Source organism: Paroedura picta, chromosome 3 (assembly GCF_049243985.1).
Source record: "Paroedura picta isolate Pp20150507F chromosome 3, Ppicta_v3.0, whole genome shotgun sequence".
In the NCBI taxonomy this organism is placed as follows: domain Eukaryota; kingdom Metazoa; phylum Chordata; class Lepidosauria; order Squamata; family Gekkonidae; genus Paroedura; species Paroedura picta.
This window is the reverse complement of record NC_135371.1, coordinates 129,724,596-129,751,735: the sequence shown is the minus strand read 5'-3', so window position 1 is coordinate 129,751,735 and position 27,140 is coordinate 129,724,596. Positions and strand designations below refer to the sequence as shown.

At 44.1% G+C, this 27,140-nt stretch overlaps 2 protein-coding genes across 2 annotated transcripts in view; one reads left to right on the top strand and one right to left on the bottom strand.

Moving 5' to 3' along the window:
* EVPL (envoplakin) overlaps positions 1-2,535 on the bottom strand; it is a 47,934-nt gene extending 45,399 nt beyond the window's left edge. The window contains exon 1 of the mRNA XM_077327740.1: positions 2,360-2,535. Within this exon, the coding sequence (XP_077183855.1) occupies positions 2,360-2,463 (104 nt within the window). The 5' untranslated portion in view covers positions 2,464-2,535. The remainder of the gene's footprint in view (positions 1-2,359) is intronic.
* The window catches only part of CDK3 (cyclin dependent kinase 3), an 82,177-nt gene extending 64,721 nt beyond the window's left edge, over positions 1-17,456 (top strand). The window contains exon 8 of the mRNA XM_077327746.1: positions 17,047-17,456. Coding sequence (XP_077183861.1) covers positions 17,047-17,052 — 6 coding nt within the window. The 3' untranslated portion in view covers positions 17,053-17,456. The remainder of the gene's footprint in view (positions 1-17,046) is intronic.
* The last annotated feature ends 9,684 nt before the right edge of the window (positions 17,457-27,140 follow it).

Here is a 27,140-nt window from a genome sequence, read left to right as displayed (position 1 = left end):
AATCATGACACACTATATTTAATGGGTGCGAAAATGCCCATAATATTTCACTACAGTAGTGTTATAAAGATTGGAAAGACTCTTCAGGGCCACACTACATCTGGCACTGTATATGTGTCTAGCTGTACTAATAGCTACTTGTGATTTTCCCCCCGTAAAGAAGAAGAAAAAGAAGAGTTGGTTCTTACATGCTGCTTTTCTTTACCAGAACGAGTCTCAAAGCGGCTTACATTCACCTTCCTTTTCCTCTCCCCACAACAGACACCCTATGAGGTAGGTGAGGCTGAGAGAGCCCTGATATTACTGCTCGGTCAGAACAGCATTATCAGCACCATGGCAAGCCCAAGGTCACCCAGCTGGTTGCATGTGGAGGAACAGGGAATCAAACCCAGCTCGCCAGATTAGAAGTCCACACTCCTAACCACTACACCAAACTGGCAAGTAGTATATCTCTAGGGTCCTTTTAGGTAAGGAAAACACAAAAGAAAGGCAGACGACGCTTCTCCCCATGTTGCATGGTCCCAATCCAAATCAGACCCCCACAAACTTTGGAAATTGATGTTGGGTCCAGACTAACATTTCTTCAGGGACTCTTGCCCACAGAGCACCAGTATCTTGCCTTGCCTGTTCAAAGTAGCTCAAAATACTCCCTTCAAATATTATTGCTGAGTGAGAGGGAACCCATAAAAATAGGATTTTGAGCTGTTGAGGGAAGGAGAAGGTGGGGAAAATGTATTCCATAGGCAGAAGTCCACGTGCCTAGAGAAATGTTACTCTGGATCCAACCCTAAGCTTCAACACATAACTCCCATATTTTATCTGATAGCTAGGACTGGTGAACCCATAAACACTCCAACATATAACTTGTGCCTAACTACATATTACACAATCCATGGGCCCAGGTCCACCAGAAGATTTTCAAAAAGACTTCCACTGCATAAAAGACTTCCACTGTATTTTCAAAAAGACTTCCATTTTTGAAAAGACTTCCACTGTATAAAAGAAAGACTTCCACTGTATAAAAGACTTCTTATAGGGAAGGCGACTGTAAGCTGCTTTGAGCCTCCTTTGGGTAGAGAAAAGCGGCATATAAGAACCAACTCTTCTTGTAATGCAATGAGACAAAAAATTCCCCTCAGAAACAGTATGCTGAATTAGAAGGCAATTGGTTGTTATCTACTAGCCTACCGTCATCTTCTTAAGTCTACAGCGTCTCCACAATTGTCTCTGTTGGGAAGGCATATCGAAGACCTCCCTCTTGGGCATTTACCCAACAGAGCGATGAAACATTCATCAGAAGGAACCGCAAGTCCAGAAACTTTTCCTTATCTAAAGTAATCACTCCTCTCCTATATTACTACCTGCCAACTTGATTTACTCATCTCTCCCACTTAGGCCAGTTGTTTAATGAACTTTCACATTGCATTGCGCATATTATACATGCATGAGAATCGCAAGCTTCTTGGAGAAGTCTTGAAACAGCAGCACGGAGAAGGGAAATCTGGCAGCTAGTGAAGCTGGAGTTTATGTTGCTCCTAACACTATTTTCTGTATCTGGATCTCTGCACTACTCCCCCCCCCCTTGTGAACTGAAGAAACCTATCAGCATTGATAAGACTATATTCCTAATATATTCCTAATATTTCTAATACCTGTCTAATGAAGAAGGAAAATGAGAAGACAGACAGAATATGTGTTTTAGTACCACTTTCCTGCTCTCCAAGTACACATTTTCCTTTTGATTCCTGATCTATCAACAGATGCTGTTTCGCCTCTCCAAACATCTCTCAACTAAGAGGACTAGAAACATTAAAGAAAAACAACAGCAAAGTAATCTTTCTTGGTGTTCTGACCCAGTTGTTGGATTCTTGAGTAAATGCTGACTATATTATTCCACTTGCAAGCAGTCACAAGCACACTTTTTTCAAGGTCCCCTTGCATTTGGGGCTCCTTATCTCTAAGTTCGCACAGTACTACACAGAGGACTACACAGACAAACTTTTCCAATGGACCCAGGACTTCATGGGCTACAGACAAAACCAGGGTAAAACCAGGGTTAGCATTTATACATGGTCTCAAACTTCCAACAGGACTCAACAGCCACACATATATTGTTTTTTGTGCATGCTGAATAGAAGAGAGCTTGTTATGGGGGGGGGGGGGAACTGGTATAGAGAAGACAAAATAACACAGGTTGCCCCCAGAACTTGGCAAGTGCTTCTTCGCAAGTGTTGTTAGGCAGCATCCTACCCTTGTTCTTATAGTTCCCCTTTAGAGTTGACCTCCTGACTGTGATATTTTTCTACTCCTCCAGTTCTGCAAACCTTAAAGACAGACTTTAAAAGTGTTAACAACTTACTTGGTAGGCTTGCTTGGAGACTTGTTGGGGGAGCTTTTGCTTGGCGAGCCTTTGCCCACCCCTTTGAACATCTCGGATGTAACTGAGCTCCCCTCTCCTTGCATCCAAAGGCTCTTCACGAAAGGGGTGAGAATGGGATAGCTGCTTCAGCCGGTTCTTGCCTGTCGAGATAATGTGACAGGAAGGGCTAGAAGGTCTGTGGACTGTTAAGAGCAGAATCTGGATGGCTCCTCCCCAAGCTGCAGGTGATCAAGAGCAGAGATGGAAATTTGTCTTCAAAAAAAATGACTAGAAAAACCAGTTTATGATTGAATGAGTAAAGGCCCAGAGGGAGAATGGGAGACCCCGCCCTGGTATTCTGAAGAATGTTTCAGTACAAGCAGAGACATACTCAGCTTTATTGACATGGTTTCTGACAACTCTTTTTTTTTTGGTGTTATCATTTCCTACACAGAAATTAATCTCCGAGTAGGAAATGGTGGATACTTTAATGTATGATCTGCATCTTGCTCATCTCAAGGACACATATTAAGTAGCCTACATGCTCACAAGCCCAATGCAGGTTCATGGTAGGGCCATATCTCATATGTTGCTACCTGCCTGTGTTTTCTGATAGGGAAATATCTTTCCGGTAAAATTAGCTTGGCCAGCAACAATAATTTACTGTTATACTTCTGGAGAACCAAACTGTAGCTTGCCCTAAACAGAAGGTCCTGTATTCTGTGCAGCAGTGTTGGTGGAATTTAAAAGTTTATTGGTACATAAAATTCTAGGTTAAAAGTAGGTTTGCCAACTCTTTGAGTTGGGCAATTCCTGGATATTTTGGAGATGGAGTCGGTGGAGGGCAGAGTTTAGGGTGGTACCTCCGGGGGGTATCATGCCACAGAGCCCATCCTCCAAAGCAGCTATGTTCCCCAGTGGAACTAGTCTGGAAATCAGTTGTAATTGTGAGCAATCTGCAGCCAACCCCCACCGCCCAAGGGTAGCAACTTTGCTGGGGCTGAACACTCAGATCACTCTAGCTGTAGTATGTGGCAATTACCCCCAGCACTGAGGAGTCTAAAGTACCGCTATGTTCCTCTTTTGGAAGTTTTGTGACGGAATGACAAACATGGATTGAACACAATACAATCACATAATGTACAAATACATTCTGCTAATATTTTCAACATGCCATAATTTGATCATATACTTTTATCCTGAGCTACATACTGAAAAATGAAATGTAACCTAATGAAAAGCGGGATGGATGCACAGGCATGAATCTATTGTGCAGATAAAGGCAAAGATCTTCTGTTTCTGGGAGACTGCTCCTACTGTATCTATAAGCGCTGTGGATCTCTGAGAGCAAACTGAGCACTCACAGATGCTTTGCAAAGATTACAACATTTCAATAAGATTCTGAGCCTATGCCTTGTTACTTATTGAAATTCCGTTTCCTCATTAGTATTAAATTTAAATCAGGCCTAAGACATGTATCTGCAATGTGGTAACAAGAGATGACAGGCAATATGTGGTTGCATTTTCAGCCATTTCCCAAAAATGAATGGAGTGGTCATTAGGACATGTTTATTTTATTATAAACTACATTCAAAGTCTGTCCCTAAGGATGGGCTTAGAAAGGACCCCCACCCCCACTGCCGGTGCGGCTGTTCTGGGGAAGCCCTCACCACCCAGCCTCCTTCAAGCCGACACCATGGTTTCCCATGGCATCACAGATGTGGTGTGTCTGCTCGGAGGCCTCGGGGGAAGCCCTCCCTGCCTGGCTCCCTCCCAGCCGATGTCACGGCTTCCCCATGGGCCTCCGAGCAGGCCCGCTGCATCTGCCATCCCTGTACCCCTCCCTGGCGGCGAGCCCAGCAGCCGGACTGACTGCCTACTTATGGTGGTCGTTTTGGCTTCTGGGCAGAGCTCTGGCTGTTGCTGGTGAGGGCCCAATCGGAAGGTGCTTTGCTCCTTCCAATTGGCCCATCACCCGGACTGGCCCCACCCACTCTCTGCCCACTAAGGGCTTAGCAAAATATGATACCACTCACCGAGCGTTTCCAGATACATGGGTTGGCAAAGTGAGGCATCTGGTGTTCTCCCAGTTCATGTACTCATAGCAAAACAGAAGGTTGAAGTTAGTGCCCAGCTTTCAGTTTCTTCTTCATTCATGAATCAAATCACAGATATTAAGGACAGTATAAAACCAATCTTGACAGGCAAGAGCCGGCATTAGCAGCTATGATATACTTGCCCCTTTTGTGAAAAGTCTTTGGATGCAAGGAGAGGGGAGCTCAGTTACATTTAAGATGTTCAAAGGGGTTGTCAAAGGCTCACCAAGCAAAAGCTCCCCCAACAAGTCTTCAAGCAATCCTATCAAGTAAGTTTGGATCCCCACACAAAATACACCCCCATTTTCAGGGGACTCTCCCCTTCAAAAGGACATATGTTAGTTCCTGGTCCAGAGCCCAGATCATGTGGTCAGCTGCTCTAAGGTGGGGAGTCCTAGCTGTACCTCTTTGTACAATCTTTGGACAACCCCAAATGACACATCCTGATACTCTGGAAAATGTCCCCTGAAAAAAGACAGTCCAAGCACTGGTTCTGGCACCATGAGCTTCTATTTTGGGTGCCATCCAGAAATGTGTATTACAAAGAAGATTTTAATAAGGAACAGCTACATGACCTCTGCTACCCAAAATAAAGTTAGGACCACCACATATCAGACATTTATGCTGCTTCCTGACTTAAAGCCCAATTCTTGTGTTAATTGCTCCAGTAATGTGTTCCCCTGGACAAATGTGCCTATAGGCACTGGTGCTAAGGTAATTCAATTGCTGGCTGAGAAGCAGCACTCCTCAGAGAAGGTTCAGGTGTGTCAGACCTGTTTGGCCCCTCCCAGGGCTTGCCACTTTCCACCATTGCTTGGCCTGAGAGCATCAAGAGGTCTCAGATGGGAAAGGGATTCCTTCACCACTGCCTTTTCTTTCTCAGCTGGGTCTCCACCTGGCAAACCTTTGGAGCTGCGGTGTGCTTCCTCCTTGACCTCCACTTTTCTGCTCTCCTTTATACTCCTCCCTACCTTGTAGCTTTGCCCACTTTCTTCCCACCAGCCTACTTGACCCTGCCCAGCATCCAGCAGTTCCCTTTCTCTCAATGACTGGTGCCTCCTCGCTTCTCTTGGTTTCCTGTTTCTCCTGAATCCAGAAATTCTTTTCCCAACAGCACAGCAGAGCCATTTGTGGGCTTCTGAACCTCTTGCCTGCTCCTGCCCTCTGACCAATGACCATACAGTTTAGGGAATCTGTTCCACTATATATTTCTGGTGAGGCCTTGGAGCAGGAGCTGGTCTCATGGCTAAAGTGCTACTCAGTGATTAACACCGACTCAGGGTGGCTGTCCTGCCCCTGAGTGCCGCCTCCTCCAACCGGCTTGCCTGCTTGCCTTCCATCCCCCACCCCTGACCACCCCCTCCTCCTTCCCTCTGAGGCTTGGAGGCTGCAGATCCCTGCTACATGACAGCTGACCTTGCCAGTGAGTTCTCTAACAGCTGCCTGCAGCCTTTCCAGATTCTGGGGGAGGGGAAGGCCATCCACAGAGTTCTTCCACTCCACACCCCTAATCTAGCGCCTGTTGCATTCCTGAATGCAACAGGCTTGGCCCCTAGTAACTATATGATTTTTCACATGAGAATTCTATAACTTTTTGGTATGAGAAGGGGACTGAAATCTAAAACAATCTTAAAGGTTCAAGAAGTAGAAATATGAATATTCACATTCTTCTGTCCAGTGTGACGAATTGAAGGGTTTCCTCCAATAACAGAGGTTATCAGTCATGGTTAATGTTGCCCAGATAATACCACAGTTTTGTCCAGTCTGTGTAGAAGAACAAGAGTTGGTTCTTATATGCTGGTTTTCTCTACCCAAAGGGGTCTCAAAGTGGCTTACAGTCGCCTTCCCTTTCCTCTCCCCACAACAGACACCCTGTGAGGGAAGTGAGGCTGAGAGAGCCATTCCTGCTCGGTCAGAACAATTTTATCAGTGCTGTGGCAAGCTCAAGGCCACCCAGCTGGCTGCTTGTGGGGGGAGCGTGGATTCAAACCTGGCTTGGCAGATTAGAAGTCCACACTCCTAACCACTACACCAAGCTGTTTTATGTTATTCTGTTCAAATGTTTAGATATATCAGTAAGGAAACACAGTTGAAAATACTGAAATAAACAACTTTCCATGGGGCAGACAGTTTTTGCACAGCACAATTAATAACTTTATAATAATTGTGACTGATGAACTTTGGGCTTTGGACAAGAAGCAGCATATATCTGTTTGGAGGAGTGAGTTATCTGAATTTAGAGGTATATTGTATGTGTGGGTCCAAACCTTATTTTGTGATTCAGAATATGTTATTCAAATTTTCTTTGAAATACAAGCCTGTTGGAAGAAGAGTTGGTTTTTATATGCCACTTTTCTCTACCAGGGGGAGTCTCAAAGTGGCTTCCAATTGCCTTCCCTTCCTTTCCCTGCAACTGAGGCTGAGAGAGCCCTGATATTACTGCTTAGTTTTTATGCCAATAAAGGTATTCTGATTCTGATTCTACTGGTTGGTCAGAACAGTTCTATCAGGGCAGTGACAAACCCAAGGTCACCCAGCTGGCTGCATGTGGAAGAGCGGGGAATCAAATCCAGCTTGCCGGATTAGAAGCCACCGCTCTTAACCACAACACCACACTGGCACCTAGCTTGTGATGCCAGCTCCTGGCCTTCTTGGAAGAAACTTCGGTACTTGATCCATATCAGTCTGGCTTCCGTCCTGGCCACGGGGTAGAGACGGTACTGGTCGCCCTGCTGGATGACCTCCGTCACCAGCTGGATAGAGGCGGGTTGGCCATGCTGGTCCTATTGACCTGTCAGCAGCCTTTGACATCGTGGACCATGAGATCTTGGTCCACCGCCTTGCCGGCATGGAGATAGAGAACACAGCATAGCGCTGGATACGCTCCTTCCTCCAAGACCGGACCCAGAGGGTTGCGGTGGGGGAAGAGTTCTCGTGTCCTTATAGACTCCCTTGCGGGGTCCCCCAGGGCGCGGTTCTCACCCCCACCTTGTTCAACATTTTTATGTGCTCTCTGGCCCAGCTGGTGTAGAGCTTTAGGCTGGGTTGCCATCAGTATGCTGATGACACCCAGCTCTATCTCCTAATGGACGGCCACCCGAACTCCCCCCCCCGGAACCATTTGCCAGATGTTTGGAAGCAGTGACAGAATGGTTCGAGCAGAGACGCCTGAAACTCAACCCCTCCAAGACGGAGGTCCTGTGACTGGGAAGAAGGGGGCAGGAACAGGAAGCGCGTTTACCCACCTTGGCGGGAACGCAACTTACCATCGCGCCCCAGGCCAGGAATTTGGGGGTGACCATCGACGCCTCCCTGACTATGGAGGCGCAGGTCAAGAGAGTAGCGGGCCAGGCATTCTTCCAACTTCGTCAGGCCCGGCTACTAGCGCCCTACCTGTCCCCTGACCACCTGGCTACAGTGATCCATGCAACGGTCACCTCCAGATTAGATTTCTGTAACTCGCTCTGCGCGGGCCTGCCCTTGTCCTTGATCCGGAAACTTCAGCTAGTGAAAAATGCAGCTGCTAGGGTCCTCACTGCCACACCTTGGAGGGCCCAGATCCAGCCGGTGCTGAGGCAGCTGCACTGGTTGCCAATTGCTGTCTGGATCCAGTTCAAGGTTTTGGTTTTAACCTTTAAGGCTTTACGCGGGTTGGGACCCACATACCTGAGGGACCGTCTGTCGCCCTATGTGCCCCGCAGGGCTCTACGCTCTGCGGGAGAAAACCTACTGATTGTTCCCGGCCCCAGAGAAGTGTGCCTAGCCTCAACCAGGGCCAGGGCTTTCTCTGCCCTGGCCCCCACCTGGTGGAATGAGCTCCCGGGTGAGCTGCGGGAGCTGTCAGCGTTCTGCAGGGCCTGTAAAACGGAGCTCCTCCGCCAGGTCTATGGTTGAGGTTGGGATTGGCAAGGAAGAACATTGCCCCCCTGGGGGGTTTGAAGGAGTCATCATCAACCTCCATCCCCCAATGCCCTTGTTCGGGTAGGGGAGACTGGTATTTTCCGCCGTGTTGGGTATTTTTATAGTCTTTTAACGGGGGGGGGGTTAATGGGGGATTTTAAGACTATTATTTTAAGCCCCTCCGCTTGTCAGTCCACCCCCATGCTGCCAATCAGCAGCTGTGTACAGCTGAGCGCCCTGGGAATCTGCCTAGCAATGGAAGAATTAGACTAGTTTGAATCTCATTATAGAATCGACATTGAAAGAGAACATGCTCCATGGTTTCTATATGTCCGCGCATGCGCGTTTGTGCCGCCGCCATGCCGGTGGCCGCGGCCCCCCTGCTCCCGGCCCCTCTGGACCGCCAGCAAAGCGGCCGCCAAAGCGGCCGATTAGCTTGCAGCTCGGCAAGCTTCTCTTCCCTCCCCTCCCGAAACAAGAAGCTTGCCGGGCTGCGAGCTAATCAGCCACTTTGGCGGCCGATTTGCTTGCGGCCTGGCGAGCTTCTCGCTTCGGGGGGGGGGCGGGAAGAGGGAGCTGCGGCCCGGCGCCAAAGCCATCGCGGCCCGGCACCGGCCCGCGGCCCGCGGCTCGGGGACCACTGCTTTAAGGGAGGTTTCCTTATGCAGTGTGCGTATTAAGTAAAGGAGACGGCGATCAAGTGAGGAGTTATCCATTTCCCCCCAAAGTTTGGTTCATGAGATGGAGTCAAAAGCAGCTTTAAAGTGGAGTGCAGTGAGCATGCAGTCATTCCAGTTCCTTATTCAGATCTTTTCAATGGAGGCTTCCTGGGGGCAACCCAAACAGAAGCATGTGGTGCCAGAACCAGTGTTTGGATCAGGTTGCAGGATATGTCTTCTTTCAGGGGACAGTCTCCAGTCATTAGAGGTGGTTCAAAGATTGTTTTGGGTGTAGCCTGGCCCAAGTATCTTCTTGTGCCATTTTCCTCCAGGCACCCCACTTTGGAGCAGCTGGCACAAGAAGTGGGCTTTGGATTAGGAAGCAACATACCTCCTCTTGAAGGCAAGAGTCTCCTGAACGTGTTCAGAGCTTTTGTATCCTCCTCAATATTTGTTCTTTGAATAAAGAATAAGTCACAAATAAGGAACAAATAAGTAAAAATAAGGAACTGGGAACCGACTTCAGTCTCCTCAGCAAAATCTGTGGCCCAAGACCATGTACAAACTGTGGGGTCAAACAATAAACGTATAATCTAGCTAATGTTCTTCTCTCAAGGGCTACGTAATCAAGTATCAGTGTTTGTTTCCTGCCACTAGCTGGATCAAGGGTGGCACGCTGTTAAACACAAATGTTTTACTAAGCACCTTTTGGCTTGGGCAGTCAAAAGTCACTGTGCTGGGTGTGCAGGAAAAATGCAGCTAACCTGAAACCTGAATTCAAAACATGCCAAGCATCTGAGTTGAAAGGAGTGACGTTTGCCAGGAAAATATTAGGGTGTGGTTTTATTGAAGGGTAAAATAAATGTGGAGCTCAAATAGTTTCTTCATGCGGTTACAGGAGTCCTTCCCTGGGCCAAGAATGGTGAAAGAACAGGCTGAAGAGGCAAGCATTCTGGCTTTGATCTAAGTGACTAAAGAGATCCATGGGATTTTTTTTCTTTAAAAAAAAAAACCCTTTTGCTTGTTGCTTGAAAAGGAAACTTGGGCACCTTAGTGCAAGCGAGTATTCAGAATGCATTCTATGTTGATTTAATATTTAACTCCCTGTGTTTGGAAAGGATTCAAAAAGAGGGTGTAAAAGCTGATCTACTCCATTCTTAAATGTTGGAACAACGGGATTATAGCCCAAAGAATTCTTCATACCATTGTGCCCTTTCTTAAGTGTGAATCTCAAACATTTTGCACCAATGGTCAAAATAATGAAGGCATGGGTCTAGATCAAGGGTCCCCAACCATTCTGACCCTGTGGGAAGCTTTGAATTCAGATCTCCAATGGTCAATCAGAAGCCCTAGTGGGAAAAAGCCCCATCTGCTCACTTTTTCTGAAATCATTTGGCACCCATGTTGGGGGGCATTATGTTGGGGATTGCTAGATTTTCCAAAAAACAATGGCTGCTGAAAGCTGGAAGACCACAATAATATGAATTCTGTATCTCACCATCCCCCCTTTCCTTCTCTTTAGCATCTGGAGGTGGCCACAGTTGGAAACAGAACATTGGGTCACTGAAATTATAAAGAGCATCATGAGAGCCAACATGATATAACAATTAGACTAGGATCCAGAAGACCTTGGTTCTGCCATAGAAGCTTGCTAGGTGACCTGGAGTCAGTCATACTAACTTGCCTCACAGGTTTGTTATGAGAATTAAATGGAGAAAAAGAAAGCAAATGTAAACTCCCATTGGAGAAAACAATGGGGTATAAATTTTTAAATAAATAAATGTCCCTGGGTGATTAAAGGTAAAGGTAAAGGTATCCCCTGTGCAAGCACCGAGTCATGTCTGACCCTTGGGGTGACGCCCTCTAGCGTTTTCATGGCAGGCTCAATACGGGGTGGTTTGCCAGTGCCTTCCCCAGTCATTAGCGTTTACCCCCCAGCAAGCTGGGTACTCATTTTACCGACCTCGGAAGGATGGAAGGCTGAGTCAACCTTGAGCCGGCTGCTGGGATTGAACTCCCAACCTCATGGGCAAAGCTTTCAGGCGGCTGCCTTACCACTCTGCGCCACAAGAGGCTCTTCCCTGGGTGATTATAGGATAGTTATTCCAGTTCCAAGAATACCATGGAATAGCTGAAGCACAAGATGTGATTACGTATTTGGTCATTGCAGGTGATCCTCTACAAGCTTAACACAACTCACACATTGTATGATGACTCTCTGCTGGTACTTTCTGGGCTGATTTTTACTTGTTACACTGCTTGACATCTCGTTATTTGAGCCTTTGTAGCTTAATATATGAACTAAAAGGAGAGGTAATAACAGATTATATGAAAGCTTTGTGTGTGGTAGAAGACTTCTGTTAGCAGTTAGTGATATTGCATATATGGAGTGAACAACATGTAAGTGGAAATTGGTCATTAGATTAATATCTAAATATTAATTCTGGGACTCAGAAAGAACCTACCACTTAAGAGATTATCCTGGAAGGTTGGATGGGTAACCTAAAGATGGTATTAGAATAACCAGTAGAACTGGCTGAACTGCAATGTCAGTAACTTTCTACACATACTGGGCAGAAACCGTTGTAGACTGTACTGGTTCAGCAGGATTTGAACTAAAATAACTCAGCATCATGGGTGGTGCACAAAAACCCAAGTACAGAACATTGTTGGAGACAGGCTTGTAGCAAGAAAGTTTTTGTTAGGGGGCAATTTTTTTTAGCACCGTGGGCCCATTATGTGTCTGCATGGAGCTGTCATACTTATACTTCTAAATAATTGTTGTGATAGATCATGCAAAAATCTTTGCGGTATATTACAAAGCTATTTGTATGTAGAACATACTTACACTAATAAGTAATAAACCTGTTCAACTCTGAAGTTTAACAAGATGTGGTACAAGAGGTCCTGGGAGGAGTTTGGCCTCATCGTTTATTGGCCAATCAAGTCGCCTGGATGGCTCCTGGTTGTGTCCTCCTCCAGCCTGATTGGCTGTCCACACAGTGGCCACCCAATCAGTGTGTGTGTCCTGGTCTGTCGCCTGGTGACTGAGTTGCCAGCAGTGGCTGTGGGCCGTGAAGGTTGGGGGTCCCTGAGGTACTGCCTGCCACCTGCAGAGGTCCAGGGGGCCAGCTGTGGGCATTGCTGGGGGAGGGTCTGGGCCACCATCACCCTAACTGTCGGCTTTCCCTGTGGGGGCCGCCAGGGCAAATACATGGCTTTCCCGCCATGCTGGATGCCTGCTTGAGGCCGCTGTGCAGTTCAGGGCCGGGGGGGGGGGGGGCTCCCACAGCCTTGCCAGGCCTTGGTTGGGCTGCTGGGACAGAGGGAGGAGGATCAGAATGCCCGCTGCCCTCACCTCCCCCCCACGCCCGAAAGCCCCACTGTGGCCTGCACAGTCCTTGGAGGGGTTTTGGGGGTGGCAGGGAGGGAGGAGGGACTGCCCACCACCACATATTTCCTTTCTCTGTTAATCACTAACTCAAGGCTTCCAGCAGAGCCATGCAACAAATGGAAGAGAACAGCACCTGCCCATACATACATATTTTCTGCTGTGTCTCTCATTTGTGGAGTGGCCTTTCTGAAGAAGGCAGGAAAGCTTCCACACTTTTTTCATTCTGCCAACTATGTAAAACAGAATGGTTCAAGAGGGCATGTTAATAAACAGAACAGGGCTATGAGATAATGGAATGATTTAGGAAGGAGCTTTTATAACGCGAACAGGACTGTGAACTTTATCATGGTACATTATCTATTTCCTGTATGTATTATCCTACTCTAAACTGCATTACTTTCTACCTTTGTAATAGCATTTTCTGCATTGTTTTGATATACCACATGTAATTAAGTTTGCTGTTTCAAATTGCTGTAACCCTAGTCTTACTGCATTGTTTATTAGATGTTTCATGTAAATTATGGACTTACACTGTGTAATTATTGACTTGCATTGTGTAATCCATTTTGAGTCTCAGTGAGAAAGGTAGACTATATATAAAGTACATAAAATAAATAAGCTGCATATTACCAGGTTGTGAGTGGCATGATCCCTGAGTTGCCCACAGATGGGATCCTTTCCCAGCAACTTTCCATCTTCAGCGCAAACACTATAACCCTCCCCTGTGAATATGATTCCTGTTGGTTACAATATTAGCAAAAGATTTGTGACCTCTGGACATAAATTCCTTCTTATTTGTCTTCTGCTGTCAAAAATAGTTTTACAGGACTACTGTAAAACACTGTCTTGTTCTGTCTTTTTCTTTACTTTCTTCTTAGTCTTCTACAACACTTTAAAATCCTTTCTTCCTTAATCTCTCTTTTTCTCTTTGCTTCCCTCCCCCCCCCAACCCTAGCAAGGCTTTTAAAATCAGGAGTCTTTAGACTTGCTAACCTGTTAATTCTGTTCTAGGCCTAGTCTGCACACATAGGATAATGCACTTTCAACGTGCTTTGGCAGCTGGATTTTCCTGTGCAGAACAGAAAAATCTACTTCTAAAGTGCATTGAAAGTGCATTATCCATTGTGTGCAGACTAGCCCTAGCTAGTCAACTGCATAGAGAATTCACCTGGGAAGATGTATGACAGGAGTCACACTTTCAACCTCAGTCTTCCCTTTTTTACACAGCAAATTCACACTTGAAAGACTGAGTGACAGGTTTCACACCAGCCCCTAGTGCTGATTGGAGGGGCATGGCAAATGATAGATAGGGCACTGCCCCTCTTTGCACCACCATGGCGACAGGCCTGGTTAGTACACAGAAGTCTAAAAAACTCTCAGGATTTTAGTAATTCACTGCGTATTTACATTTTCTTCAGCAAAGGCTCAAGAAATGTTTCTGTGACATGTGCAGTGCTAGAAAGGTTTCATAGCTGTGGCTATGCACAGAGTAGTGCAGAAATAGCTGGATCATGGTATACGAAAAGTTGGTGTAGAAAACATGGTTATAATGATAAAAATTGAAAATAATGCTTTACATTTCATGAAGGATTGTATGATGACTCATCAGGAAACAAGTTGTCACCCAAATTGTCTGCAAAATCAGTTTAGATATCCTATTCAGGCTGGTGGAATTCGGTACCACCAAGAATTCTTCCCACCACATATGTATGGGGCACGGATATTGTTTATTTATTTAATATCCTGCCTTTTCTTGTTATGTAATACTTAGGGCAATGTATATGAAGCACCTGAAGGTCCCCCATCCAAGCAGTAATGATTCAGAAGTGTTTTCGCTTCAGGAGCATTGCTAGTATCATGAGCCTCTGGCGAGGGTGGTATATAAATATAATAATTAAATAAATTTTGCCTTCTGACCGTATCCATTTATACATACATTGACTTACTGATATATTAAAAGGAGGCCAGTAGGGTAAGGAAGTAGACAATAAGATTTCCAGACTGCTACTGGACTTGGCCAACAGAACTTTCCTTCAGTTTATGGACCAACCTCAGGGATCACCCAAGTTAAATGTAAGTTGTGTGACGGTTCTAAAGTGAAAGTACTGTAATGACAATCCTAATCATGATGGCTAATAATAATGTTTATCACAGGTCTGGAATATAATTAGGAAGGATTTATGCCTAATGCATAATATTCCTAGCTCAACCATACACAGACTTGAGAGTAAATTACTCTGGGTTAGTCACAATTTACCAACTGCAAGACTGGACAAACAGCCACCTACTAGCTGGATTATTGTGATTTAAGGAGAAATTTATGCCCACAAGTCTTTTCCTGTTTAGTTTTCATCCCTCATTCAGATGGTAAAGAAAATCTGTATTAACATGTTGTCTAGCTATTAGTATTGTGGATGTGGAAAAAGAGGTTATATTTGGCTAATATATTCATACATGTAGAATTACTGGAAACAAGTATTAGGACTGGACAGAATTTTTTAAAAACCTCTTATATTAGAACCAGTAGTCATGCTTACACAGCTTCTGAAAGCAGCAAATTGAAATGATAACTTAGATAACAGCAAGGATTGCAGTTGTGTAGAATTAGAAGAACAATGAGTTATCTAAAAACCAAAAGCCTGATTCTTTCAATATATATTGGGCTTTTGAAAAGAGAAATCGGAAATAGGAAAATTTGTTTAAAATATTGTAATTCAAAGACAGGAAAATGAAAGTCGTTATGGATTCAGCTAATGGGATATTAGGAACTCCAGTTCTGTTTAGCAATTATTTGATTTTTTTTTACTTTATTGTAGCCATATTGGTACATATAGGTTGTATAGAATTCCACCTGGAAATTTAATAGGTACAAGGAGAAGGGTGATTTTCACAAGTTTCCCTTCTGTAGGAGAACTTGGATTCCCCTCCATTTAGGAACCTTCATTCTGTTGGGGACAATATTATGGAGCATTTGGGGGGAAAAAGGTAAGAATTTACTCCCCTTACATCCATGGAAATTCCAGGTGGGATCTGAGCCAGTGACAAAAATACAAGTCAATAAAATAAAATAATTGTGCATACAAAGATCGCTGTGCCCGGTGGTTAACACTCAGTAATAGCCACATACAATAGGTCCAGAAGAGCCTCTTGTGGCGCAGAGTGGTAAGGCAGTGATATGCTGTCTGAAGCTGTCTGCCCATGAGGCTGGGAGTTCAATCCCAGCAGCCGGCTCAAGGTTGACTTCCATCCTTCCGAGGTCGGTAAAATGAGTACCCAGCTTGCTTGCTGGGGGGTAAACGGTCATGACTGGGGAAGGCACTGGCAAACCACCCCGTATTGAGTCTGCCATGAAAACGCTAGAGGGCGTCACCCCAAGGGTCAGACATGACTCGGTGCTTGCACAGGGGATACCTTTACCTTTACCTTAATAGGTCCAGGTTCATATCATATACAAACCCATCTTCATCTCAAGAGGCTAGGTAACTTCAGTGCTTATACATAGCCACATCTGATCTGCACCAACCTTGAGTTGGATTCTATGGTCATGGGTTCTAATCCAACATCAGGATGCATACATGTTACCTGACTGGCTGGTTGTGATTGTCTATAGTTAAGGAATCCATACAGGCAAAAACTTATCAGCTTAATGAATCCTGATGCAACAGGAGAGGTAAAGAACCCTGCTTCTGCAAACGCACATAAACATGGTAGAGTGAGACAACAGAGTGAAAGTGGCAGCATTCCAATAATTTATTCCAGAATAGAGAAAATAATGTGCAAATTGTAGCTTTAAACTGTTGAGATTTAGACAACACAACTGAGTAGTATAACTGTGAAAGCATCATACATTGACAAAGAAAATGTCCAGCAAGTTGGTAGCTTCCCTGTCCAGAAATTGTGTGGAAGAATTTTCGTGCTGAATTCTAAGAAAAATGCTGAACTTGCAGGAATATGCATAGAAGAAAATGGTGGTAGTGGAAGAGGAGGGTAGACAAATTTCTACAAATGATCAGAAAAAAGGGACTTCACAATGAAAAGATTTCTGTAAGACGAAGATTTAAACAAATTGTCTTTTTCAGTGATCAAGGTTGTTTTGAATTGGCAGACTCTTTTGCAGCACTGAATAGTTGCATGAGAAGGGTTCTCCTACTAATTCACTTACAGGTTCAATACTTCTGCAAATATTGACATGAAATTCTTTTATCCGCTTTGTTCCCTTTAAAATCAAGCTGCACAAAGCCATTCTTTACTGATTAGAGATCCTTTTTCCAGGGAATCTATTATGTGTTGTTTTCAATTATTTCAACAGACAACAGATCATACAAATGCTAAAATTAGTTTTCTCATCATAGGAATGTAGCATGTGATCAAATGTGTCTTTCAGTTTGCCTACCCAAAAGCATTTTGCTGTGAATAGTTGGGTTGATATTGTGAGTGATCTGACAGGAACTCTGCAGATGTTAACTGCCAGAATTAAAGGAATGATTCCATTGGGAGCACATTGAGCACATTCTTTCAGGGCCAGAAAATATTTAACAATTTGTGTCCATTACTAGAGACTGTTGGTGGGTGGGTGGTTTGTTTTCCAAAGTGTTAAGAACCCATAGACCCATTCTTTTTTTTCTTTTCTTTTCTTAGGTGTGATCAGTATATTTCATGTTATATTCCCATTTACTGGAGACCACTAAGAATCAAGAGAAGCAGCTGCAGCATCGGGACTGGATGCCTCTGTAACTTCATTTTAGCTCTTGCTTAATTTCTGAGTCACCTGGGAGGATGGCTGGCAGGTTCCTCCAAAGAGAATGTTCTCATTCACGCTCTCCCAGGTTCTTGTCTAGAAAGCTGACTTGTTTTCCTCCACCACTTGAGTACCAGATGCAAGATCTCTGTGTCTAGAATATAGCTTTGATGGTGCTATTCCTGATTTGCAGCCAAGAATTATAGTATAAGGTATTTAGTTTTAGTTACGTATCTCATCTTGAGTTCTGGCTAGCTTCACTGTGTATGTTTGAGGCCCATTGAACTGAAACCTGCTATTCCTGTAAATGTGATGCTTTATTAAAATCTCCTTGCAAGGAAACCTGGATCTTGTATATCATTTTCTTGTGATTTCTGCAAACTTCACAGCTTCTGGCTGGCGGTCCAAACAACTGGGCTGTTCTGGATTTAGGTAGCTTGAGAGTGGCAAAAACAATATTCTGGTAACAGCAGCAGTGGATGGATGATTTGTGTGACAATAAAGGAGCCACAGATGATATTCGAAAAAAAAGAAGAGACCAAAGTAAGATTCCTTAGTCTAGATCAATATTTATTGGCCTGGTTCATGCTTGCCTTTCTCCAAAACTATTATGGTATTAACATCAAATGAGTTAAGAAAAGGGATCCACATCACTCAAGATACCAGATATTGTCCTTTTTCACTTCAGAAGGAATGTAATTCCTAAGAACAATATATGGACTGGTACTTTCCATTTAAATGTATCTGAAAAACTGTGTGCACAAACCTTATAACTTGAACAACACTTTGTTGGCCTTAAAGTTGCCACTGGACTTAAACTTTCTTTTGCTGCTTCAGACCAACACTGCTACCCATTTGAATATATTGGATGTCTGACTCCAACTTTTAGTAACAACTGACAATTAAAAGAATATAGTTTATAGAGGGCCCCCCCAACCTTTTGGCACATGGGGGCTGCATTAGCCTGCCCAGTGCCTAAAGAGGGCCACATCTTAAACCAAAATGTAACAAAATTATTAACCTACTTATCTAGATCAAAAGTAAACATTCAGAGGTAAATGTCTCGCACCTAGTGTTTCTGGGGAAGATGGTAGAAAGGGCTATTACAAATCAAGTAACAGCATTCCTGGAGGAAGCTTCGGTCCCAGACCCATCTCAGTCAGGTTTCCAGCCTGGCCATAGGGTAGAGACAGCGCTAGTCACCCTAATGGACGATCTCCGTCGCCAGTTGGACTGAGGAGGGTCAGTATTGCTGATATTACTAGACCTTTCAGCAGTGTTCAACACAGTCGACCACGAGCTCTTAATTTGCCGCCTTGCCGACGCCAGAATACAGCCCTTCAATGGCTGATCTCCTTCCTCTGGAGTCGCAGACAGAGGGTTGAAATAGGAGAGCACATCAAGCCGCTGACAGCTTACTTGTGGAGTCCCACAGGGAGCAGTCCTCTCTCCTATCCTATTCAACATCTTCATGCGCCCTCTTGTACAACTGGTATGGAGGTTTGGGCTGGGTTGTCATCAATACAGGTGACCAGCAACATCTACGTTCTGCTCTGGACCTGTTTGCATCATTATACTCTGTTACCTCTGTTATAGTTTAATGTTAATGTTATTGTGAAAAGCTGAGTTCCATGTACTGTTTTCTGTGTTTTATGTAAACTGCCCTGAGCCTCAGGGGAGGGTGGTATATACCGAATACAGTTGCACATAAGCCGACCCGCATATAAGCCGAGGCACCTAATCTTACCACAAAATCTGGGCAAACTTATTGACTTGTATATAAGCCAAGAGTAGGAAATGCTCCATCATTACTGGCTCTCCCATCCAGCATTGTCATTCCTTTTGCCATTGAAGGCAAAAGGAAAAAAAGATCAGAGTCCCTCAGTCAAACTGTTGATGTCCTGCAAGCTGCCAGAGCAAGCTCAGCTTGCAGTACACATTTGCAAAAGGCAATGCAACGATTGGCTGGCTGGAGCAGGCTTTTATTTCAATTACAGTATATACCCTCATATAAGCTGAGGAGGGCTTTTTCAGTGTGAAAAAAGGTGCTGAAAAACTAGGCTTACACGCGAGTATATAGGGTAAATACCAGAGAGAGAGAGAGAAAGAGAGAAAGAGAGAGAGAGCAACAAATCTCTTTAGGTTGATAAATATACCAGGTAGACCAGATTAAAAATCGAACAGACTATTTCCTTTGTAAATGTCTCTAACATGATCACTAGCTTGCAAATCAATTAGTTCCATCTGAAAAAGTTACTTGCAACTTCTGGTGCTACTTCAAATGGATTCTGAAACATTCTTATTTCCTTTCCAAGCTTATGGCAATCAGTGAATTTGTTCTGAAATTCCACCAGCAATAGAGGTTCAGTGCTTTGATGTGCCTTTCAACACTGAATTGTAAATTTCCATCCTTCTCAAATTTTAGTTCATTGCAGCATGGGAAGTTTGAAAAGTTACCTTCACTAACTCGCTTCACAAAAATGTTTAGTTTTGCTTTAAAACTTTCAGATCAGTATACATGTCACACAGAAACTTTCTTTTCCCCTGCAACCTTAGATTCAATGTGTTCAGATGCTCTGTGATATCCATTAAGAAAGCCAAATCAAAAATCCATTCAGGGTCAGAAAGTGTTTCTTGACCTTTTCCTTGCTTCTTAAGAAATCAATTTCATGATGAAGACTGAAAAAATGTTAGAGGACTTTGCCTCTGCAAAGCTACCTGAATTCTCATGGTACAATACATCCCCATATTCTGCATCTATTTCTGAGAGAAAATTTTGAGACTGACGATGACCAAGGCCATGATGCCTGATGCAATTAATACTGGATACAACAGTATGCATCACGCATTCTCACTGAAGTATCTTACAACACAAGGCTTGCTGATGGATGATGCAGTGAAATTGCATTGGAAGCGTACCATTTAATTTTAATATCTCTTCATTGATTTTTGCAACTATACCAATTTTTGTTCCCACCCTATTTCTTGCACCATCAATTGTGATGTTTTTCAATTTATCCCAGAAACCCACCCAGACAGAAATAAACTGCAAAAGAACACAAATTCCAAAGCGGGGGGGGGGGGGGGAGATGCTGTATTGTTCTGGCACTTTTCCATAGCAACACAGCAATGATTTTTATTAATTTTTTTATTAAAAATACATCTGTGTTGTGGCATTACCACACAGCAATGTGGAAGAGCCTTTAAAAATATATATATTTCAGGGCTGGGGGAGAAAGTTTCAGTCCACAAGAGAACTGCTGTGCTGTGATTGACAGCTTACTGTGATTAACAAGCCAAGGAGCAGAGGGAGAAGTACAGCTTGTTTTCCATTGCAGCCTCGTCAGGAGGCAAAAAGCCATGAGGGGACAGAGCGAGAACACGGGAGGGGTCTCCCTGTGAGGAGGGTTGCAAATGCAAGATTTCCTATCCTGCATTTGCAGGCAGGAAGCCACTCATGTTTTACCCCTCCATGGGTAAAGTTTACAGCCAAGCAGGTGTTAAAACAAAACTAGTATAAAATCTTTTTTAGATGGTATATAACTCCAAAGGATATTGAGAAAACAAATAAAACTTACAAGGGAAGATGCTGGAAATTTTATAGACACATCTTTCTGAAATGGTGCACGTGTAAAAATGCAAAAAAACAAAAACAAAACCTGGAGGAAATATATGGAAAAATACAGAATATACCAAAGTTCATATCCCTTTTGGAAGCAAAGAATATGCTGTTTGTCTAACAAATTACCAAAATTTTTGAAAGAGATATTCAAATACATTGTGACAGAGGCTAGAAATATCTATGCAGCAAAATGGAAATTAGTCCACAGAGAATGGGAAAATTAACTTGCCAAATATGTAATAACTAGTATCAAAGCCTATTTTAAAAACGGCTTCCCTTCGGCCTCCAAAGCCATCTCGCTGCCTCTGCAAGGGCTTTGGGGACCAACGGAAAGGGAAAGGCTGCCCTCCCTTTGCTGTCCCCCACCCCCAGGGCACTTACATGCGTCCTGGGGAGCGTCCAGCAGCAATGTGCCAACAATGGTTGCAGAGAGCCCCTGGCCAGCTGTGTGGGAGCAGGCATGGCCTGTGCAAGGCAGGGCCCACTCTCTGCCCACTTAGCCTTTAGCACTTTATTTAGTAACAGCGAGCCCACTGTTACAGATGGCAAAATGAACAGCTTATTTGAGGAACAGATCAATTACAAAATCTGAGGAGAGATGGAAAGATGCAAACAGGAGACACATTTAGAATGAGAAGCAGTTTAAAATATTGTATACAGGTGTATGCTAAGGATGCTGAATGTGAATCAGTTTTAAATATAACATCCTGAATATAAATGTGTATAAGGAAATGGACTTTGGGGAGAAACAGTTTACAATTTTCTTATGTAATAGACTGTATTTTTGCTATATTATTTTGCTATATTATTTATTTATTTTTATACCGCCACTCCGAGACCTGCTGACTCATGGCAGTTTACAATTGGCAGAGCAATAAAACACAAAACCCCTATACTACCAGCAAGGCTATGCCATCTTGTCAAGAAAATATACAATATACCCTAAATAATAAAAATAACAGTAAAAATTAATATTAACAATAAAAAGAACACAACAGATGGTGGCAGTAATTTCTCTCTACTAACCTACAACGTCTCAGCTCTTCTATTCAGGAATATCAACTAGATATCCCCTGGTTGTGTTAGCCCAGGAGGGTGATGTTGTTGATGTAAGGCAGGGATTTCCAACCAGGGCTCCCTGGAGCCCTGGGTCAAGTTGAGGAAGCAGTTTTGCATTTGCTGTTCAAATGAGTGGAGCATGCCCCACCTCCTGGTAAGTAGCTTACAAGAATTTCCATGTTGGACCGCACAAAAGACTGACAATTAAAACAGGGTGCTCTGTGCAGGCACACATATGCTCCTTCCTCCTGCCCTGCTGCATGCTCTGACTTTGGCAGTGCTAGAGACACTGAGGGTGGGGGCACTGCCACATGGGGGCAGATGGTCCTGGGATGGGAACGATGCTCTTAACTCCAGTGCACATCCCCCCAAAGCTTTTAGGTACAAAAACCTATCTGATGACAGGCCTGCTGATGCACAGTCCCCATGTGTGTCTATAAAGAAGAAAATCAATGAACAATAGTTACAGGCAAGTGCAACCTTGTCATTCTAAATATATGGGGAAAGAAAAAAAAAACAACCCCTACAAGTCATAAGGACTTTGATAGTCCCCATAAATGGATTCTCATAAGCTGTAATAGGAATAGGTGTCTCTAACCAAGCTTGTTTTCATACCAATTAAAATTCATGACAGTTCTTAAACGGGAGGAGATGGCAATTGTCAGACTTCCCACTTGGTGCATCTTTGGGTGTACATTGTTTCATTACATTGGTGACAGCATGAAATGGCAAGGGAGGGCCTGAGAGTCAGACTCAAACCAGTTTCACAGTACCTCACCCCTCAGCTTTTGTTAGACTTTGTAAAGAAAGAACAATTTCAGTCTGGAGATTTAGACAGGGATGGGCACAGAACAGCCCTTGAACATACAGAGCAAAGACTTACATAAGAAGGCTAGTAGCGGGGGTGGGAGTCCCTCTCCACAGCTTGGCCAGGATTCCTTTAAGTGACCAGTGTTGTGCTTAAAAAAAGGGGGGGGGGGAGAGAAGAATTGCAAACAGGGAATATTGCCAAGAAAAAAAATGAGGGTATTATCTTACCAGCACCACCGCCTTTGCGCACAGTAGACCTGCTTTAATAACAAACAGTGCTCCCAGTGACTGGTTCTACTTCCTCAAAGTGCAGGAGAGGGAGGGACAAAGATTAGTAATTTCAAAAAGAACTCAAGCTGCAGAAGAGCATATTCAGCGTCACTGAGATTCATGAAGTAGCTACATAAATCTGTTTTGAACAATAGGGCACACCAAAGCTTAGAGTACTGCAGCAGTTAAAGACAAACAGTGTGAGCAAATCGATGAAAAAGGAATGCTGCCATATAATAGCTCGTAAAGAGTCTTTAGAATTTTGATCTTTCCATTTGTGACAGAATGGAACAGAGTTGTAAAATGCCTCTAATCAGGGAACTGTAATAGCTGTAATTCAGGAAACAAAGATGAAGGGTTACACCTTTCCAGCTTACTATAGTCATGTGTAACCCCTTGAGTTCCAAGGGCCAGATTCAAAGTCTAGGATAATGTTCATAAATTCAAAATGTAAATCCAATGCATTTAAATACAATACAAAGCAACTGTGAAAAACATTTACTGCCGCCTCAGAGCAGAGTCCTACTGACCTCCACTTTGTAGAAAACACAGACAGCACTGAGTGTTCTTCCTGAGGCTAAATGTGGAGCAGAGTCCAGATGTCAAGAAGTGGCCAGAACGCTTCCTGCAAAGATGCTGGATAAGTCTTCAAGCTTTCTTGCCCTAGGAGCATTCCCCATTTTCTTCTGACAATTCCTGCTCTTTGGCTCTTCTCAGCTACTACAGCTCTCCCAGGGAAGACAAATTCTTCCCCAGCCAGCAATTTCAGCTCTGTCTTCTCTGTCATTTTTGGATCCAAAACTTTGCTCTTTATGGCTGCGAGACCTTCAACATTTCTCAGTCAATCTACCCTTTGCATCCTTCCAGCTAGCCCAGTCCTGCTTTATAGCACCTCTCACTGTGTTGGTGGCTCTTTCAAAAGTATGTTCCATGAGCCTTTGCTAAATATACAAATTAACACAAATTAAGTCTATGTACACATTAACTATCTACAATCTGGCCTGGCCTATGGTTTATCTAAGTATCTGTGGTCTACTAATTAGACCCAGCTCCTTTCCCCCCACCCCAGCACAGGCTTACACATGGCTGAGAGATGAAATCAGAGAGGACAGTAGTGTCTGGAATGGTATGGAATGAAGAGCAAGGCAGGCTCAAACACCTGCCAGTTGGGTGCATGGTCTGTTCACCAATCACAAGCAGGAAGGCAATTTCTCATTGACCTGTTTGGTTATTTGCAAACAGTTTGACCCTGCTCGTTGGATTACTTAGTTGCCCCTGCTTAGTTCTCATCCTCCACGGAAACTTGGCCTTATCACATCCAACCTATTCTTCCCTTGTTTAACTCCCTCACTTGCTTCTTGGCAAATTTTCAAGTGCAAGATTCCTCAGGGAAGTTCATCTTATACTCCGAAGTATTGTGCAACTGACCCCACTGCACAATCAGCAAACAGCACCAAAAGTCAAAATGCATGTTTTGATGCCTTCACTAACCATAAAGACTCTTTGACAGTGGAAATTAACTTCAGAAAACGGACTGTTGCACCCAGAATCAGCCTGCAATCAGCACTGCTTGGCACAAATCAGTCTCTTCAAGGAGGAAGCCAAGCGGCTTGAGGTAATTTGGATGGAAAAGATGAGGTGGGCCTCCATGAGGGTCACCAGGCCCATGGAACCAGCCAGCAAGGGATGGGGCTTACTGGGAGGAGGGAGGAAAAACTAGGAAGTTAACTAGATATCTTTGTGTTACCTGGAATTGATGCATGTTGCAACATCAGGGGCAATGCTCTGGTTTGTGAGCAAAATCTGATTGAATTAGTTTCTTACCATAAAGTTTTACCCCAAAACCAGAGTGCCCCCCCCCTCCAAGCCTACATCACTCTCTACATCACTTCTGGGTGATACAGGGATGTTGTGTTTACTTCCTGGTTCTTCCTTCCCCACACCTGTTAAGTTCCCCTGGTTTCTGAGAGCCCCTAAAGCAGGGAGATGCTTTAAAACAGGACCCCCAGGCCCCAACTGGGGTGCCAGGTCCTCCTGACCACTGGCAGAGGATGGGGGGGGGGGGGTAGAGTTGTCAGAACCAGATTAGGAAACCCCTATAGATTTGGGAGTGCCAGGGAATCCAGTGGGGTACAGTGCCACAGAACATTCCTCCAAAGCATCCATTTTCTCCAGAAGAGCTGGAGTTAAAGCTGTGTTACAGCAAGGTTTTTTAAAATGACAATCCACAATTCAATCATCATAAGGGAAGCCAACATTTATCTCAAGGGCAGGGCATGGCTCATGTGAACATAATTACAAAAGCAAATGCATTAGGATTAAGTGAAAGGAAAGAAAGCTTGTTGTGTAAACATTTTTTTGGGGGGGGGGGAGAGCAAGCTTTTGCAACTTGAACAAACCACTCAACAAATTTAAAATTTTGGCCAAATTCAACAATTTTGTACCCTTTCCAAGGCAATAACTGCCTGCCTCTTATTTCCATTTCAATGAGGAACTCACTCCACCGTATACCAGTAGTCTCCACTTGCACATGGAAAGGAAGATAGGGATGGAAGTGGATGTGTACCTAATGCGAGCCTTCCTCAAGTTTTTAACCATTAGGAAACCCCTGAAACATTCTTCAGACTTTGAGAAACTCCATAAATGGTGCAATCATCCAGCATATGGTTGGGAAGCACAGTCCCCACACCTCCTGGAGCCCCCCCCCCCAGGCCCATCATTGGCTAGTTTGGGGGCATGAAGCGGGTCACCCAATAAATATCTAACAATTAAAAAAAATACAAAAAATTAACTCCCACCCATTTGCAAAACCCTTCCAGGGCCATCAAGAAACTGCAGGGTTTCACAAAAAAAAAAAAAGAAAAAAGAGAAAGTGTGACATAGGCCCATTATGCACGGCCGCCGAAACGGCGATTTCGGGTCACATGGAAAACGCGGAGGGGGAAGACGCGACGCATACCGGTTATACACGGGGCGGGGCGCGACGGCGGCAAAACCCAGAGTAACCGATTATGCACGCGCCGATCCGGGCGCCGCTTCTGGTTGCGCCCCGCTCACCCGGAAGCTGCGCTTTCTTCCGCGTTTCACTGACGCGGCTTTTTCGGCGGCATGCACCGAAGCTGCAGCCGGCTCCGTGCGTTATCCGTGATTTTAGTCGCCGCCATTCCACCCTGAATGTGCGCTAAAACCCCCGTGCATAATGGGTCATAAACAGACTTCATGCTCTAAGGCAGAAGCTGACCACAGGGGTCAGGTAAAACTGCCAATAATTCGCTTTCCGTTGATGATGTCTCCCTCTGTCAAGATTTGATTAAGCATCTTTATACCCTTAAAGAATACTTTCTCCTCCAAAGCTGAGATACTCTACATACTGACATTTCTTTATATTTGATTACTGAGCACATTTGTCCCACAACTGTGAAGCTTACACCACTAGAAATGTGGCCACAGTTGAAGAGGTTCTGTTATAAAGAATATGGTGACAAAATGGCCCCTGAGAAAAGAGTTGCTCTAAGTCTCTGTCTCGCCATGAATTGTTTGTGATACTCATTATGAGTATATGCCCACCACCAGGCTCTGTGATCCAGACACTGGTAATACATGAATGAAAGATTTAATAGAACTGTGTCCTAAAGGAACCCAAAGATGAAAACTTTGCTACAGAATAGGTTAACACTCATTACAACAGTAAGGGCATTGGAAGAGGCCCATAGGCTCCGACACCATCACAGCAGCCAAGTTCTCGAGACCATGTCCCAAGATGTCTGAATAACTAGAAGACAATAAACTTCCTCTTCCTGGTACAACTATGGGTACAAGATGAAAGCTTGTCAACACCCAGAAATGTAAGAACAGGAGAAGTGGGAAGTTCTTTATTACAATAGATTAACGTGTTAATTTTATGTTCTGTGTTGAAATTTATCTCTGATAACGGCACAGGTGAAGCAGCATGAAAACAGAAGCTCAGCACTCTGTTCAATATTAGCAATAGTGACCTCTCAATGCTTGATATACACGACACCCAAAGAAACCAGGAACAAGATTTTTTTGTGTTGTTTTTGTTTTAGGATTTCTTTTCTGTATGAGTAATATGCTTGGAATCACAGGGTGTCTAACAAAAATTGTTAAGCATTTGTGATAGCAAACATGGACAAAAACAGTGAGAGTAGAATGTGCTCAGTTACCCGTAGGCCTAATGTGGAAATCAAACAGAACAGAGTTCAGGAGCATCCA